The 17,041-nt window shown below is 34.1% G+C and overlaps 1 protein-coding gene and 4 long non-coding RNA genes across 12 annotated transcripts; 4 read left to right on the top strand and 1 right to left on the bottom strand.

The window, feature by feature from the left end:
- Window positions 1-496: 496 nt before the first annotated feature.
- Cul4 (cullin 4) lies at window positions 497-11,680 on the bottom strand. 8 transcript variants are annotated; one of them, XM_075313874.1, is made up of 13 exons: window positions 11,392-11,680; window positions 11,273-11,317; window positions 10,743-11,214; window positions 9,471-9,709; window positions 9,256-9,380; window positions 8,856-9,191; window positions 7,807-8,186; window positions 7,608-7,744; window positions 6,882-7,271; window positions 6,614-6,721; window positions 6,368-6,538; window positions 6,155-6,307; window positions 497-1,016 (listed from the first exon to the last, which is right to left on the bottom strand). In XM_075313874.1, exons 3-13 carry the CDS (start codon window positions 11,125-11,127, stop codon window positions 921-923), a joined length of 2,520 nt encoding a protein of 839 aa, XP_075169989.1. In that variant the 5' UTR covers window positions 11,128-11,214; window positions 11,273-11,317; window positions 11,392-11,680; the 3' UTR covers window positions 497-920. The 8 variants fall into 8 exon arrangements, with proteins under 8 accessions (XP_075169989.1, XP_075169991.1, XP_075169987.1 ...); XM_075313876.1 differs by having other exon boundaries at window positions 11,476-11,680; XM_075313872.1 differs by having other exon boundaries at window positions 10,743-11,317; window positions 11,379-11,680.
- On the top strand, window positions 2,786-5,385 carry LOC142239207 (uncharacterized). The gene is made up of 2 exons (XR_012722954.1): window positions 2,786-4,118; window positions 4,219-5,385. It is a non-coding gene; the product is annotated as an uncharacterized LOC142239207 (long non-coding RNA).
- Window positions 11,681-13,884: 2,204 nt separating the features above from the next.
- Window positions 13,885-14,347, top strand: LOC142241978 (uncharacterized). The gene is made up of 2 exons (XR_012723897.1): window positions 13,885-14,076; window positions 14,134-14,347. It is a non-coding gene; the product is annotated as an uncharacterized LOC142241978 (long non-coding RNA).
- A 355-nt stretch (window positions 14,348-14,702) lies between these two features.
- Window positions 14,703-15,455, top strand: LOC142241979 (uncharacterized). The gene is made up of 2 exons (XR_012723898.1): window positions 14,703-15,183; window positions 15,241-15,455. It is a non-coding gene; the product is annotated as an uncharacterized LOC142241979 (long non-coding RNA).
- An 889-nt stretch (window positions 15,456-16,344) lies between these two features.
- Window positions 16,345-16,896, top strand: LOC142241974 (uncharacterized). Its single transcript, XR_012723896.1, has 2 exons — window positions 16,345-16,625; window positions 16,683-16,896. It is a non-coding gene; the product is annotated as an uncharacterized LOC142241974 (long non-coding RNA).
- Window positions 16,897-17,041: the final 145 nt, after the last annotated feature.

Here is a 17,041-nt window from a genome sequence, read left to right as displayed (position 1 = left end):
CACTTCGATTGGGGTGGGATGTGTCCAGAGTGGTCTGCTCATGAAGTCGTGTTGATTTGACAGAACAAACGATTAGGTGACAGCCAGCTGCACTTGGCTGATTATATTTGATTCAACACTATCCTGATCTGTGATGTCAATTAACCCAGATATGCCGTCGGGCCGTTATATTCCTTAGCACACCAACAAGTAGATTAGCAAATGTAAAGCACTGTAAACGCAGAAACCTGAACATAACAGGTGTACTACATGTAGTACGGACGGCATATCTGGGTTAACGTTATTACGGTATTATGGGAGTGACTGAACATCAAGAAAAGGAAATAATTTACTATACATACATATATGTATGTATTTTTTTTTATAATAACACACATTTTATAATTTGTTGTTTTTATTTACGTTTTGCCAACGTCAATGGTTTTTATGAAAGAATTACGATCGGAAGCTTCACGTTTATGTCGCTTTGATTTTTTTCAATAAAAGAAAATAATAATTATAACAAAATATTAAATATTTGCCTTTTAATGTTCGTAGTTTTTAGATTTTTTTTTAAATAAAATGATTTTCTTTTCATTAAAAACTAATAATAAATCTAAGAACAGAGATGTTAGTTGGGGAAGAACATTCTGGGTATGTGTGTGTTATGATCTGAAATGCATTTCTTCATTCAACTATCAAAAAACCTTTAACTTTTATGCAAAAGTTGCTTTCGTATTAGCTTTCGGACGAAATCGTTTATATCAAAATCTTTTGTTTCAGAACATACATACATATTTTTTATGCAATTCTAAGTAAGTATATTCAATTAAAATAGCTCTGTTTTAGTTTACATTCACATTTCAAAGTAACTTATTACGAAAAATTAAAGGGAGCAATAACGACGACTATAATGCCGCCCATTATATATTTGAGTTTACTTAAGCCACATAATTATATTGATTTTGATTATCCTTATCCCGTTCCATATAGTCACGATCGATAAGTGATTCAATACGTTTTTTAAGATCTGCTGGCTGTAAAGATAAAAATAAATAAAAATAAAAAAACATGTTTATATTCATTGTATAACAGTTTACTATGTAAGTGTTTTCAATATTAAGATCACATACCGTGCGATAATCCGGCGATTAGTTGAAGAGTTGAATGTTTTCTTTAAAAGTAGCAACTCGGTTACAGTGCCTAAAATAGCAAAAATCAAGCCTTCCATCAACGCACGGATCAACGCATGGTATGTAATTCCACTTTTATAGGATAGAGTATATTAAGTAGCATTTTTATACCCTCCACCATAGGATGGGGGCATATTAACTTTGTCATTCCGTTTGTAACACATCGAAATATTGTTCTAAGATTTCAAATTTCATCCGGCTGAAATTTGATACATGGTGTTAGTATGTGGTCTCTAATGACCATGCAAAAAATGGTCGATATCGGTCCATAAATATATATAGCCCCCATATAAACCGATCACCAGATTTGACCTCCGGGGCCTCTTGGAAGACCAAAATTCATCTGATTCAGTTTAAATTTGGTACGTGGTGTTAATATATCGCCTCAGACACGCATGCAAAAATTGGTCGAAATCGGTCCCTAATTATATATAGCCCCCATATAAACTGACCCCCAGATTTGACCTCCGGAGCCCCTTGGAAGAGCAAAATTCATCCGATTCGGTTGAAATTTGGTACTTAATATTAGTATATGTTATCCAACAACCATGCAGGAATTGGTTCATATCACTCCATATTTATATATGGATTTGACCTCCAGTGCCTTTTGGAGAAGCAAAATTCATCCGATCTGGTTGAAATTTGGTACGAGGTGGTAACATAGTATATGATATTTAATAGCCATGCCAAAAGTGGTCCATATCAGTCCATAATCATATATAGCCCCCATATAAACCGATACCGAGATTTGGTTTTGGAGCCTTTGGAGGAGCAAATTTCATCCGAGTCAGTTGAAATTTGGTACATTGTGTTAGTATATGGCCGTTAACAACCATGCCTAACTAGGTCCATATCGGTCTATAGTTATATATAGCCCTCAGATAAATCGATCCCCAATCACAAAAAATTGGTCCATATCAAGTTCATAATTGTATATAGCCCCCATATAATCGACCCCCATATTTCAATTCTGGCTCTCTACCACGTATGCACAAACTCACAATTTAGAAAACGATGTTAAGAAGTTTTAAGATACCACAACCCAAGTAATTCGATTGTGGATGACAGTCTTTCGTAGAAGTTTCTACGCAATCCATGGTGGAGGGTACATAAGATTCGGTCTGGCCGAACTTACGGCCGTTAATCGGATAATCATTTGAGAAACGAATAAACAATAAATATTGTTAACCCTGCCAAAATTTTTTGGGTTTGTCGGCACTTCTGAGAGTTCTGAGAGTCGAAAACAGTCGTATACGATATCCCAAACACGACGGCAAAACGTCGTCACTATTGAGAAGTTGTGGGCAAGGAATGTGCTACAAATCTCATTATGGCCTAACAATTTTAATTTTAAATACTCCCGTCAGGAAAAAATCATGGTGTGTACGGGGATTATCTGACAGAACATAATCTTGGGCGTCATTCAGGTTTCAGACCAAACCACAGCTGTCTCACTGCCCTAACCGACGTGGTTCAAACGCTTCGTGAAGTACCCGACAATAACGAAGTCGCTGTATTGGTTTTACTTGACCACTCAAAAGCGTTCGACTGTGTGAACCATTCTATACTTACTAATAAATTGTCAAATAACTTTAATTTTTCTTCAACAGCAACGAGACTAATATCATCTTATTTATCACATCGATCTCAATACACCACTAATGGACTGCAAAACTCATGCTTACTACCGCTCAGAAGGGGCGTCCCTCAAGGCTCCATTCTTGGTCCACTGCTCTATTCTATATATGCAAATGATCTACCCAATGAAGTAAAATATGCCAGTATTCAAATGTACGCTGACGACGTTCAATTATACATAACTAGTAATTCGGCTTGTTTTGATGTTTACGTACAGAATATCAATTTGGATCTTGCCAGGATCAATAACTGGGCCACAAAAAATGGTTTACTACTAAATCCAAGCACGTCGAAAGCAGAAATTATTCGAAATAAGAATTCTACCGTAAACCTCAACTGCTGTCTGCGACTGAGTGACTCCGCAATTGAAATTGCTAATAAAGCCAAAAACTTAAGCGTAATTTTTAACGAAAACTTAACCTGGTCGGATCATATCATCGCTGCGTGTGGCAAAACCTACTCAATGCTAAGAAACCTTTGGACGTCTCAATCCTATACACCTCTGAACATAAGAATACTTCTAGTAAGGACCTACATTTTACCTACGCTGCTTTATGATGCTGAGATCTTTGCAGGCTGTGACGCAAACTCTAAAAGGAAACTCCAAACCACCTTCAACAATGCCATACGATATATATTTGGACTTAGAAAGTTTGATCATATTTCATCGTTTTCACTTCAAGTGCTAAAAATGCCTTGGGAAAAGTACTTAGAATACAAATCTCTGCTATTTTTACACAAAATAATTTATACAAGGAGTCCCTCATACCTATACAATAGACTACAATTTGCTAGGTCATCTAGAGGAAAGAATATCATACCGTCGAATATCATCACAAAACTTTTTTCTCATACGATCAATCCGTCTCTGAAATCATCTCCCAAATCTTATTCAAACTATTAGCAACGCGCAATGTTTTAAGGTGTATTTTAGGTTTATAAAGAGCTGTGCCAAATTTGGTATATATCGGTCCATGTTTTTGTAGACCGGGTTCCCGATTTGACTTCTGAGAACATCGAAGCACCAGTTTTCATCCGATTTGCTTGAAATTTGAAATCTAGAGGTACTTTAAGTCATTTAGGAGCTGTGATATATATCGTTCCATGTTTTGCTATAGCGCCCATATAGACCGACCTCCCGATGTTTCCTCTTGAGGGCATAGATGACACCCAGACCATTTTCCGACATGGATCCACTCAAAATTGAGCTCGATGTGGGAGTTGACATAAAACTGTTTTACCAAAACATCCAAAGTTTACAAGCCCATCATCTTGATGTAGCCACAGACCAAAATATTCACCCTTAAGGTGAGTATTAAGATCGAGTTTAGCTGCTAATTTTCAGTTTAGCTGCTAATTGAAAACTAAAGCAGTAAAAAAGGCATAAAATTATACATATTTGTTGCAGATTTCATTATAACTTGCTTTTTGTCGTCTCGTCATTTATATGGTATTCCTGTAGATTGGCGACGTCGACGACGACGATTACTTTTTGTACCAATTACAATACTCAGTAATAAAAGGCCGATATCACTAGAAAACAATCAGCTGATGTGCAAAAAAATTAATTTTAATTTTTTCGGTTTAAAATATTTTTATTTCTGACGCAATTCTATGTCGGAAAATCAAGAAAAATATTTAATTTGACGCGGGAAAAATGTGGATATATATTCAAAACTATAAAAATGGAGACGACGCTGAGATCAATGGCATAAGGATCATCATGAAAGAAAACAATCAGCTGATATACAAAACTGAATTTTAATTATTTGCGTTTAAAATGCTATTTGTTTGTAATCCAATTTTGAATTGGAAAATCAAAATAAATGATAAATTTGACTCGAGAAATGATTTAGATATCTACATTAGGACAATCTGGCATATACAATTGGAACGACGTTGACATTATACTGATTTTTCCCATTTTTTGTAATTGTTGAAGATTACCTTTTACCAATTTCTATTTTTTAAATTTATTTTTCAATTGTTTGATTAATAAAGTCTAAAAAACTTCTTCAAAAATTAAACACTAAACTCGTCGCTGGTAAATTTAAAGGCGACAAAAAGCGATGATATTGGCGACACCAGGAATACCGATTTTCTTCGATAGCAGAATATATCGACGAACGGAATACCAATTAGTGGCGACAGAGGAAGAGCGACGGCAAGGGCGACTTCAGGAATAAGGGTGAATATCTAAAAGATTCCAAAACTATAAAAATGGCGACGACGCTTAGATAACTGGCAAAAGGATAATCAAAGAAAACAATCAGCTGATGTGCAAAACCGAATTTTAATTATTTGCTTTCAAAATAGTTTATGTTTGTAATTCAATTTTGACTTGGAAAATCAAAATAAATGATAAATTTGACTCTGCAAATGGTATCTACATTAGGACAATAACAATATCCGGCTTATACAATTGGAACGACGTTGACATTATGTGTCCAAGGTCATTCAAAGTTCGTGAATTCCACACAATTGTTATCTAAGTTTAGAGCTAAATAAAATACATTGGCCTTGAAGGGTTTCTATTAAAAATAAATGGAATTGAAAATCAGCATGTTTACTTCAATTGTGCAGTTTTCTTTTCTATGATGTGAATGTGATGACCATGACTACTATATAAACAGATCTTTGTCAATTTAGTATAAATAGCGCATTTTTATATCAATAGATTTATGATCGTGGTCAGCTCAAGACTCCTTGCTATTGAACATGAGTTCCTCAAAGAGTGGAAGCTGGAATAAATACTTGAACAATATAGATTTTTTAATAATAGTTACAGCTTTTCTACCATATCTTACAATTTGTCTCTAAAGGCCAAAGGCATTGAACTACAAATCATTTGTTCCAACCGGTTTTAAATCGTTGGATTAAGTCTAGCTCATCTAATGGCTGATCTCTAGCTCCTTTTTTTCATTTTTTGTAATTTTTGAATTTTGATTAGTCACTTTACATCTTACCAATTTCCATTTTTTAAGTTTATATTTGCATCTGTTAGATCCGAGTGAGAACAACGGCTCGCATTGTATTAGGTGCAACGTATAGAGAAGTTTTACAAGACACTCAGAAATGTCGCCGGTACTACTACTGGGTATAACCACCTCTAATAAATATCGTAGTTTTGACTTGAGCCGTTAATTTCTTCTTAATTTCCATACATAATTTTGTATAAATGACTTATTTGATTAATCGAATTAATTTCCAATTTTTGGATAGTTTAATCGTAGAGTTCGCATATTCGAATAAACGATTGAGCTGAGTTGTACTAGGTCATGTATCAAAAGTAGCTACATATTGTTATAATTCACTAGTTGCTTCAGTAATCAACCCCTACTCACCTTGACGGGAAATGTCAACTGATTGAAGAGTTCTGTAATAAGCAGATTATGTGACAATGTTTTACGCATCTTCATAATTCGTACAATAGCAGCATCAATTTGATACTGGCGATCTTGAAACACCCGTTCCTCTGTAGCCTTTTGCTCTTCCGTCTGAAAAAAGAATAAAATAGTTTACTATTAAGCAAAACTAAAATTTTCTTATGTAATTACCGTTTCTTTCATTTGAATTTGATTGATTTTGATTCGGAACAATTTGTTGGTAAATTCCTTGTTATAATGGAATTGATCCTTGTCCTCTACTTCACGACCTTTTGGTTCTTTTGTTAAAACACGGGCACGTCCACATGCCAGTGATTGTAGCGTACGCCGTAGCTCTCCATTCTATTTGTATTAAAATGAAAATAAAAATTATTAGAAAAAAAGTTATGATATATTAACATTGATCGAAAATATTACCTCAATATTTGTTGCCGCCAAAATTTCTTCAAATGATAATACGTCTCTATCGTTAAATAATAATAAAACCAAAGCTTGGAAAAGTGAAACCATAAGTTCTTTCGGTCCCTAGAAAAACATATTGTATTAGACTTTTGACAAACAGACTTTATAAGTCAAAGTCGACTCTGCGAAATCTTCGAATCGTATAATCGACCTTTAATCGTGCTTAAAACAGCACAATCGACTTTTACAAAATTTCCAATAATAAAACAGATATAAATCTTACTCCATCGAACCGGGCCTTTAACACACAATTTCCCAATGTGGGTTGCCATTGCAGTTTGCGTCCACTATGTTTGGCCAAATAGAATTTATTGAATACAAGCTGCGGGTTCACCAGTTGATGCGGCATATTAACCTCTGTCAAGGGATACGTCGGCCAATAGCCCATTGTTAGAATGCTAACTGTCAAGTCGATGTTTGTGAATTCGCATTCCATATTCGCCACATATTGCTTAAACGAGATATTTATATCACGACTAAGTTCCATATCTTTAAACATTCCTTCGAGTTTGGAGGTGAAACCACCACCACATTCTTGTTTAAGTTTTGAAAGCATGCTTTTCTCCGCATCAACAGAGGCTGATTTACCAACCAATAAACGTTTTGACAAATCCTGAAAAAGAGAAGGACAAACATAAAAATCAAGACCATAAGGAATTTGATTACACTCTGAGCATATCGAACTTCAAACATAATTTAAATACCCCACAAAGGTAAATTCTGGTACCCCGGCCTTATCGGACACGCGAAGTTGTGTCTGGCGATTTCATGCGAGTAACCACATTTTGGGCATTTCTCTCGATAAGATCAGTACATATAAATTATATTATCTGAATAGCATTGATTGTCTCCCTAGGCAGTCGAAATCGTACATTTAATGTACAGCATTTTAATTTTTAATTTTTTCAAAGTCGATTTCCGCACAGTGTGTTTTTGGTTAACTAAATACCTTCTTGTAAAAAGCCTCAAATACATCTTTGCCATGTATGAAACGAAACAGAACCATTATTTTATCGAGTATTTGTTCCAATTCTTCCTCGGTGGCCTCTTTATTACCAGCACGAAGCTTCATGTCGACATATTTGGCTGAAAATAAGAAAAACAACAGGTTCGATTGTCATTATTTCACTTTTTCTCCAATTACTTACCAATCAATTCAGCGGGTTTATTGGCTCTTTGATTTATAAAGAATTCGAAAGCTTCACGCAATGAATTCGTAAATTTCTCGTTGCGATCAAAACATGTGCGTACAACAACATCCATTTTATCCTTGAAATCTAGTAAATCTTGTACCATATTTTTGTCCTTTTCCGGATCAATCACAATGGTACGCCCCTTTTTCTTGATATACCCATTGAAGTTGCCGCATAGTTCAGCTGTGCCATTTTTAACTCGACTTAATAAACTATATAATAATGATAAATCAGTCAGTCTATGTTCTTCCATAAGGGTATCTAGCCCCTTTTGTAAAATTTGCGTTAAATGTTCGGCAAGCAATTCCTTTTCAACGGTGTATATTAAGGGATGTCTGGAAATTAAAGAAAACAACAAAAATAAAAAGATATAGAAAAATCAAATTACGATATTTTGGATTTATTCGATCCTAGAAAATAATTTTTCAAGCTTACGATCATGCCATAGTTGGTAGAATTCTACCAAAAATGGTAGATTTGTTACTGTTTGGTAGATTGGTAGAATTTTTCTATAGAAATAAAATTTGAACAAACTTTTCTATATAAATAAAATTTTGACAAATTTTTCTATAGAAATAAAATTTTGACAAAATATTCTATAGAAATAAAGTTTTGACAAAATTTTCTATAGAAATAAAATTTTGACAACATTTTCTATAAAAATAAAATTTTGACAAAATATTCTATAGACATACAATTTTGTCCATAAAGCTCGAATAATAATTAGTTATAAAAAAATAAGACATTTTTTGTTTGATAGTTTTTTAGTCAAATTTTCTCCAAATTTTAGTAGATTATTTGCGCTCGAGGGGCATTCGTGTGTTGGACCCAGTAAGTCCTGCACGTGCATCTCAAATCACCGGTAACTCTCAGAAACTCGTCGGTGTTGTATTAGGCAATTGAACTAATAGGGATGGTGCATTCGTCAGTCTGATTGTAACCAATTCAGTTCATTTATTGAGCACTGAAACCGAAGGAGATATTAAATCTATTACCACACTTACTTGGTACTAGTATCCAAATAATGTAATAAACGTTCATTTTCCTCAGCTAAACGTTTATCGACATGTTGTAAATATTCTGGTACATCCAGTTCTTGCATTTTTCTCTGACCTTCTGATTGATATAATTGCCGGGTAGCAACAAGGAATTTCTCCTCAAACGCGCTTATATAGATTTGCAAATCGCACAGCATACGTATAAGACTTTTTAAAAGACCGCGGTCGACAGCATCACCATTACGTTCTTTTTCAATGAGCATTAGCAGACCTTCTACAGTTCGCTTTTGCACAAGACTATTGAGAGCTATGTGGGTGCGAAATAAATCCAAGCCCATATCCCTGGAAAAATATTACATATAAATAAAAACTATTTTTTTTGCGAAGGCCTATTATCTGATCTTACCATATTGATTGTACAGTTGGATTCTGTAGAACATATGTTCGATCTAAATATAAAAATATGCTACGCATCATAATCATTTGTTGACAATATGAAAGCCACCAATCATTTATTTTTTTCAAGAACACCTGAAATGTGTAAGAGACCAACCAATAAAAAGTAAGTGGGATGAAGATCTAGAATTATTATTTATTTTGTCATATTTTTATTTATATTACCAATTTATCCATGCTACCACCTGTAAATGTTTCCACATTACGTTTAACATGAGCCTCGGTTAAATCTTTTAATTTTGTATACAATTGGGCATCCATTTTGTGACTACACATATTTTCAACAGCCTGGTAGAGTTCTTCCAGCGAATACTTTATTGGCCGCGATAATTGGATTGCCACAACAGCTTCTTCGAGCTTTTGACATGTACTTTCAGAGTAGTTTTCGGGCAGTGTAGGTTTAACTAGAAAAAACAAGCATTTATAACATAATGTGGGTATTTTTTATAAAATAAAACATAATTTAGTAAAGTTAATTTCCCATAAAACAAAACAAATCTACCGTAGGGATACAAAAATCTAAAATTGATTTTTTGTCTAATCAACTAAAAATTTTTCAAATTCTTGTTGTATTGATCGATGACGCATGGTCTCACTGATCAGCGTTTTCGTTGAGGAAGCCAAACATTGGTTCGTTTCTTAGATCGAGTCAAAGAATGAGTCGTCGCACTCCACTAAAAGGAAGGCTTTTCTACGAACATTTTTTGCATTTTGAAATGATTTGAAGCAAATAAACCAATGCATCAAGGGAAGATTTTTGCCTTATTCCAAATTTAACAAGTCGACTTTCGCTTTGTACGATTGTCGAATTTTTCCTAACTTTGAAAAGTTGACTTCTCAAAATTGTCGCCGATTTTGGCTCTAATGAGTAATGAGATGTAAAGTTTCTTTTTGCGACTCTTCGATCTGTTCATGAGTTGTCAGAATAGCACGACTTTCGAAATCCGAAGCTTTTTACGAATATCTCGGAATTATATCGTTGTATGGGGAGTGTAATGAGAATGTCCTAGGTTTTCTTTGATTTTCTTCGACCTTTTTTGTTATAATAAATTAATGTTTTTCCACGAGCTTGAAAAAACATTAATTTATTACTAAAGAGATTTAAGATATTTTTCTATTTTTTAATAAATTTGCTTCAATACATTTTTTAACTGATACTAAAGTTTTTTCCGATTTGTTAAACCTATATTTATTTATAAAACAAAATATCATTTTTTTCAATAAGTAAAGAATTCAACACCAGTAAGACCATTTAGAAGACAAAGCAAGTCAAATATGTCTTGGAAGCAAAGGGAAGTTTACTCCCCCATTAAGCCATATCTGTTCAAGTCCTAACGAGCACGTCCACACACGTGTAGTGATACTCAAAATAAATTATGTTGTCATTCCCGATATACAATTCATATATTTAAGGGGATACCTATTACAAATACTTACCCTTGAAGTTTTTGATGACAATTTTTTTAACATCTCCTGGTTTGGAAGCATTATTAGCTCCCATTTTGTTAAAGTACGCTGAGGTAGTTGTTGAAGTTCTATGGTCATTTATGTGGGCCGTATCCAACATAGAAAAATTGGCACGTCGTTCACCATTAGCCCCACCACCAACTGCTCCATTGTTGCCGCTATTTATATTTGAATTGCTTCCGGAACGCTGCATATTTTGTCCTAACGCAATGCGACCACCAGATGCCGCCGCTGCTGATGTTGATGGTCCAAAAAAGTCGTTCGATTTTCTAAAGCAATTAGATATATTCTCAGAATCCTGCTGATGTAAAATTTCTGTGGCTGTCTCTGATTTATATTTTTTCGAGGCGCTCATAATTCGTCGCTCTTACGACACGCTGGAGCAGCGCTGCCAACGCTTGTTCTTCTGCTGTTGTTGCTTTTAGGTGGATTTGGAGTAAAACTGCAAATACCTCAAATAAGAAAACAAACAGCAATAGTGCACACAATGAGACAATTACGCGACAATTTCCTTATAGAATAAAGGGTTCGTCCGTCAAGAAACTCTAAATGAAGTTAGGAAATAAGAAATATTCTTTAATGTTTTAGGACATTCACAAAACCTACAATACTCGCTCACTTCAATGTCGAATAAATGTGTTTGGATGACAGTAAATGAGCAATGAGTACAAGTCGGATGGGTTTATTTCATTTCTTGTGGCACCTTTTATTGTTTCACTATTACAATTTCAATATAATAACTGATGAAGAAATACATTTACTTCTCGTCTCTATTAGAATTAGTTTCTTTTTAGCAAAGTACGTTGAATTGAAAACAATCGTAGAATTTCTTCCCCATGGACGTTGATAATAAATTTTCAGCTGTGCTTCTTCTTATTTCGGTTTCGTCTATTCTTCCCTTGTGCGGCTGATTCGCAAATTTACATTTGTTGACATTCGCTTCGTGCTTAATCAAAGACTTAAATACTGCGTAGCAGCATGTAACAAACAGAAACCATGTGTATGCGTTATAAAGGACCGATACACACAGAAAACGAAGTAAATTCTTGAGTGCGTAAATATAACCCAAGGCATATTAATTAAAGGTAAAGTCACGAGCAAGCGTGTGTACCCCCCCATGATATTAATAATGTCAAACTGAAATGGCAGATCACTCAAGTTTTGTTTGTATGTGTAGTGTTGTTGTGTTTGTGCATGTGTAGTGTTGTTGTATTGTTGAATGCATATATAAAACATCAACATTGTTGAATACTAAACGTAAACAAAGCCTTTGACAAGATGAATGTCGATATTAGTCACCTGATTGCATGACTTTACCTCTTTAATATGCCTTGAATATAACCATAGCGATAGGCGAACACTTGTTTACGTGCATTTCTTTGTGTGTAAATATAACCATAGCGATAGGCGATAAGCGAACACTTGTTTACGTGTATTTCTTATGGAAAACCCAAAATCCGCGACGAAATACCGTGACGGCTAGCGGCGCGTCGCCAAATTAAAGTATATTTTAATTCCTTGGCGAAAAATTGTATAGTGTCGCCATCACTTATACAATTTTGATGCCTGACCACGAGGACAATCTTTTATCTTGAAATAACTCCCCTGCCAGCATTTCAAAGTTCCATTTCATCCTCATCGCTACCACAGACTCGTAAGTGACACTACAAGAATCACCAACTGTGATGGGGGGAGCGTATCAAAAAGTACCAAATGTACAAGCATTAGCCATCACTATTGTTACAAAAACCATTTTATATATTTATTACATTTACAATAAAATAATAAATATAATTTTAAGCTTTGGCTGCTAGGGTCTAAAAAAGCTAAAAGCCAACAGCAATAACATCTTATTATCCCTGCCAACATTTTTTGAATTTGGGGGCGCTTCTGAGAATCCCCAGTACGTCGAAAACAATCATATACGATATCAAAAACTCGTCGGAAAAGCGCCGTCACTATTGAGAAGTTGTACCACGCCAAGTTACTACAAAAAGGTTTCGCATGAGTGCAATTATTAGGTGCCTTTTGAAAAATTTAGTTCTGTTCTGTCCAACATTAAATAAAAAAAAAAACACAATATTTCAGTTCTTCTGTTTTTAATTATTTTATTTCCTTTTTTAGTTCACCGCCACGCGTCTTGTCACTTGAGTTTACAGAAAAGAAGTAAGGAAAGCACACTCATGGCAAGCATACTACACATATATAATGATATTCACCAAGATGCATGCCATTAGCGTTATCTCGTTCTAACTAATATATTGACTTGATCCTTGGTTCTTTTGCCTGTCACAGACTTGCATATATATGAAGAAATGTTAAAGAACTATTGCATCATCCAATTTGAAGTTACAATGGTGAATGTAATTTTTAACGACTTTTCGTATGACAGCAGAAAAATGTCAGTGTTGCTAACTATGAATTTTCTGTGACTTCAACACACCTCCTCAAAAGAAACAAGGATCATGCCAATTACAAAAAAAAAAACAAACTTAAATAATAGTCCAATATTAATTATAACAAGACAACGTGAGCATTCTGGGAGTAGTGCAACTGATGGTCCAACATTTGTTGCAAGAAATCATCGCTACCACAGACTCGTAAGTGACACTACAAGAATCACCAACTGTGATGGGGGAAGCGTATCAAAAAGTACCAAATGTACATGAAAGCATTAGCCATCACTATTGTTACAAAAACCATTTTATATATTTATTACATTTACAATAAAATAATAAATATAATTTTAAGCTTTGGCTGCTAGGGTCTAAAAAAGCTAAAAGCCAACAGCAATAACATCTTATTATCCCTGCCAACATTTTTTGAATTTGGGGGCGCTTCTGAGAATCCCCACTACGTCGAAAACAATCATATACGACATCAAAAACTCGTCGGAAAAGCGCCGTCACTATTGAGAAGTTGTACCACGCCAAGTTACTACGAAAAAGTTTCTCATCAGTGCAATTATTAGGTGCCTATTTAGATCAATTTCGAAGGACGCCAATAAGAACCCCTGCAAACTATCAGAAAAAGTGAATTTTAAGGTAATTGTAGAAGAATCATCCCTGCCAGCATTTCAAAGTTCCATTTCAACCTCATCGTTACCACAGACTCGTAAATGTCACTTCAACCATCATGAAAAGGTACATAAAAAAGTACATGCAAGTAATTTGCCATCCCTACTGTAAAAAAAGCCATTTTTTTTTTGTGAAACGCCAAGCGCAACCAGCTTGTTATATTTTAATTAAATAAAAACGAAAATAAAGTTCTGAAAACATAGATTATACGCTTAAAATTGTGAAAGGTATATTGGTGAACAATTTGGTGATTTTCCAAATGGAATAAAGTGATTGTTTTTCAGATATTTTACAGACACGCTGCCTCCATGGAATAAAAACACTGGTTGATAGACGCAGCAACATGTAACTCGCTACTTGTAACTCAACATCATCATTAATGCCAAAAATTATGTTAAATGTAATATTATAGTGGTATAAATGTTATATTTTTAAGAATTTGTAAATGTTTAATCAAATTAATAAATATCTAAACAAACGTGTTTTACTCGACCACAATGATTCTTTTACAACTATCTTAAAATGCACTTTTTCTGATTGTTTGGAGGGTCCCTTATTGGCGTCGTTCTAAATTGATCTATAAAGGCACCTAATAATTGCACTCATGCGAAACATTTTTGTAGTAACTTGGCGTGGTACAACTTCTCAATAGTGACGGCGCTTTTCCGACGTGTTTTTGATGTCGTATATGATTGTTTTCGACGTAGTGGGGATTCTAAAAAGAGTCCCCAAATTCAAAAAATGTTGGCAGGGATTGTGGTCAAGTAAAACACGATTGTGTAGATGTTTATTGATTTGATTAAACATTTATAATTTCTTATAAATATAACATTTTTCGGTTTATCTCATCACATTTAACATAATTTTTCATTAATAAAAAAATGATGTTGAGTTTTAAGTAGCAAGTTACATATTGCAGCGTCTATCAGCCAGTTTGTTTATTTTCGATGGAGACAGCGTGCCTGGAAAAATATTTGAAAAACGATCACTTTATTCTATTTGGAAAGTCGAAAATTGTTCACCATATACCTTTCACAATTTTAAGCGTAATATCTATGTGTTCGGAACTTTATTTTCGTTTTCATTTAAATAAAATCCCTGTCAGCATTTCAAAGTTCCATTTCAACCTCATCGTTACCACAGACTCGTAAATGTCACTTCAACCATCATGAAAAGGTACATCAAAAAGTACATGCAAGTAATTTGCCATCCCTACTTTTAAAAAATCCATTTTTTTGTGAAACGCCAAGCGCAACCAGCTTGTTATATTTTAATTAAATAAAAACGAAAATAAAGTTCTGAAAACATAGATTATACGCTTAAAATTGTGAAAGGTATATTGGTGAACAATTTGGTGATTTTCCAAATGGAATAAAGTGATTGTTTGTAAGATATTTTACAGACACGCTGCCTCCATGGAATAAAAACACTGGTTGATAGACAGCAGCAACATGTAACTCGCTACTTGTAACTCAACATCATCATTAATGCCAAAAAGTATGTTAAATGTAATGTGATAGTGTTATAAATGTTATATTTTTAAGAATTTGTAAATGTTTAATCAAATTAATAAATATCTAAACAAACGTGTTTTACTCGACCACAATGATTCTTTTACAACTATCTTAAAATGCACTTTTTCTGATTGTTTGGAGGGTCCCTTATTGGCGTCGTTCTAAATTGATCTATAAAGGCACCTAATAATTGCACTGATGAGAAACTTTTTTGTAGTAACTTGGCGTGGTACAACTTCTCAATAGTGACGGCGCTTTTCCGACGAGTTTTTGATGTCGTATATGATTGTTTTCGACGTAGTGGGGATTCTCAAAAGAGTCCCCAAATTCAAAAAATGTTGGCAGGGAAAAAGTGAATTTTAAGGTAATTGTAGAAGAATCATTGTGGTCAAGTAAAACACGATTGTGTAGATGTTTATTGATTTGATTAAACATTTATAATTTCTTATAAATATAACATTTTTCGGTTTATCTCATCACATTTAACATAATTTTTCATTAATAAAAAAATGATGTTGAGTTTTAAGTAGCAAGTTACATATTGCAGCGTCTATCAGCCAGTTTGTTTATTTTCGATGGAGACAGCGTGCCTGGAAAAATATTTGAAAAACGATCACTTTATTCTATTTGGAAGGTCGAAAATTGTTCACCATATACCTTTCACAATTTTAAGCGTAATATCTATGTTTTCAGAACTTTATTTTCGTTTTCATTTAAATAAAATATAACATGCTGGTTGCGCTTGGCGTTTCACAAAAAATAAAATGGCTCTTCTAACAGTAGTGATGGCAAAATACTTTCATGTACATTTTGTACTTTTTGATATGCTTCCCCCATCACAGTTCGCGATGGTTGTGGTGACATTTACGAGTCTGTGGTAGCGATGAGGATGAAATGGAACTTTGAAATGCTGGCAGGGATAACTTATTTAAATAAAAGCGAAAATGAAGTGCTGATAACATAGTTATTACGCTAAAAATTTCGAAATGTGTATTGGTGAACAATTTCATCATTCGGGATCGATCCCTGCCTTCATTTCAAAGTTCCATTTCAACCTCATCGTTACCACAGACTCGTAAATGTCACTTCAACCATCATGAAAAGGTACATCAAAAAGTACATGCAAGTAATTTGCCATCCCTACTGTTAAAAAAGCCATTTTTTTGTGAAACGCCAAGCGCAACCAGCTTGTTATATTTTAATTAAATAAAAACGAAAATAAAGTTTTGAAAACATAGATTATACGCTTAAAATTGTGAAAGGTATATTGGTGAACAATTTGGTGATTTTCCAAATGGAATAAAGTGATTGTTTTTCAGATATTTTACAGACACGCTGCCTCCATGGAATAAAAACACTGGTTGATAGACGCAGCAACATGTAACTCGCTACTTGTAACTCAACATCATCATTAATGCCAAAAATTATGTTAAATGTAATGTGATAGTGGTATAAATGTTATATTTTTAAGAATTTGTAAATGTTTAATCAAATTAATAAATATCTAAACAAACGTGTTTTACTCGACCACAATGATTCTTTTACAACTATCTTAAAATGCACTTTTTCTGATTGTTTGGAGGGTCCCTTATTGGCGTCGTTCTAAATTGATCTATAAAGGCACCTAATAATTGCACTCATGCGAAACATTTTTGTAGTAACTTGGCGTGGTACAACT

The sequence above is a fragment of the Haematobia irritans genome, chromosome 5 (genome assembly GCF_050003625.1).
Source record: "Haematobia irritans isolate KBUSLIRL chromosome 5, ASM5000362v1, whole genome shotgun sequence".
Classification (NCBI taxonomy): domain Eukaryota; kingdom Metazoa; phylum Arthropoda; class Insecta; order Diptera; family Muscidae; genus Haematobia; species Haematobia irritans.
Note: the sequence above shows the minus strand (reverse complement) of the source record. Positions and strands in the feature narration are given on the sequence as shown.

Bases quoted from the DNA above. Each gene is read 5' to 3' on its own strand.
- Cul4 (XM_075313872.1), bottom strand. From the start codon at position 11,127: ATGAGCGCCTCGAAAAAATATAAATCAGAGACAGCCACAGAAATTTTA. The intron at 9,710-10,742 runs GTAAGTATTTGT...TGTTTTTTCTAG, and splicing joins TGTCATCAAAAACTTCAAGG to TTAAACCTACACTGCCCGAA. The intron at 9,381-9,470 runs GTAATATAAATA...TACACATTTCAG, and splicing joins GTGGTAGCATGGATAAATTG to GTGTTCTTGAAAAAAATAAA.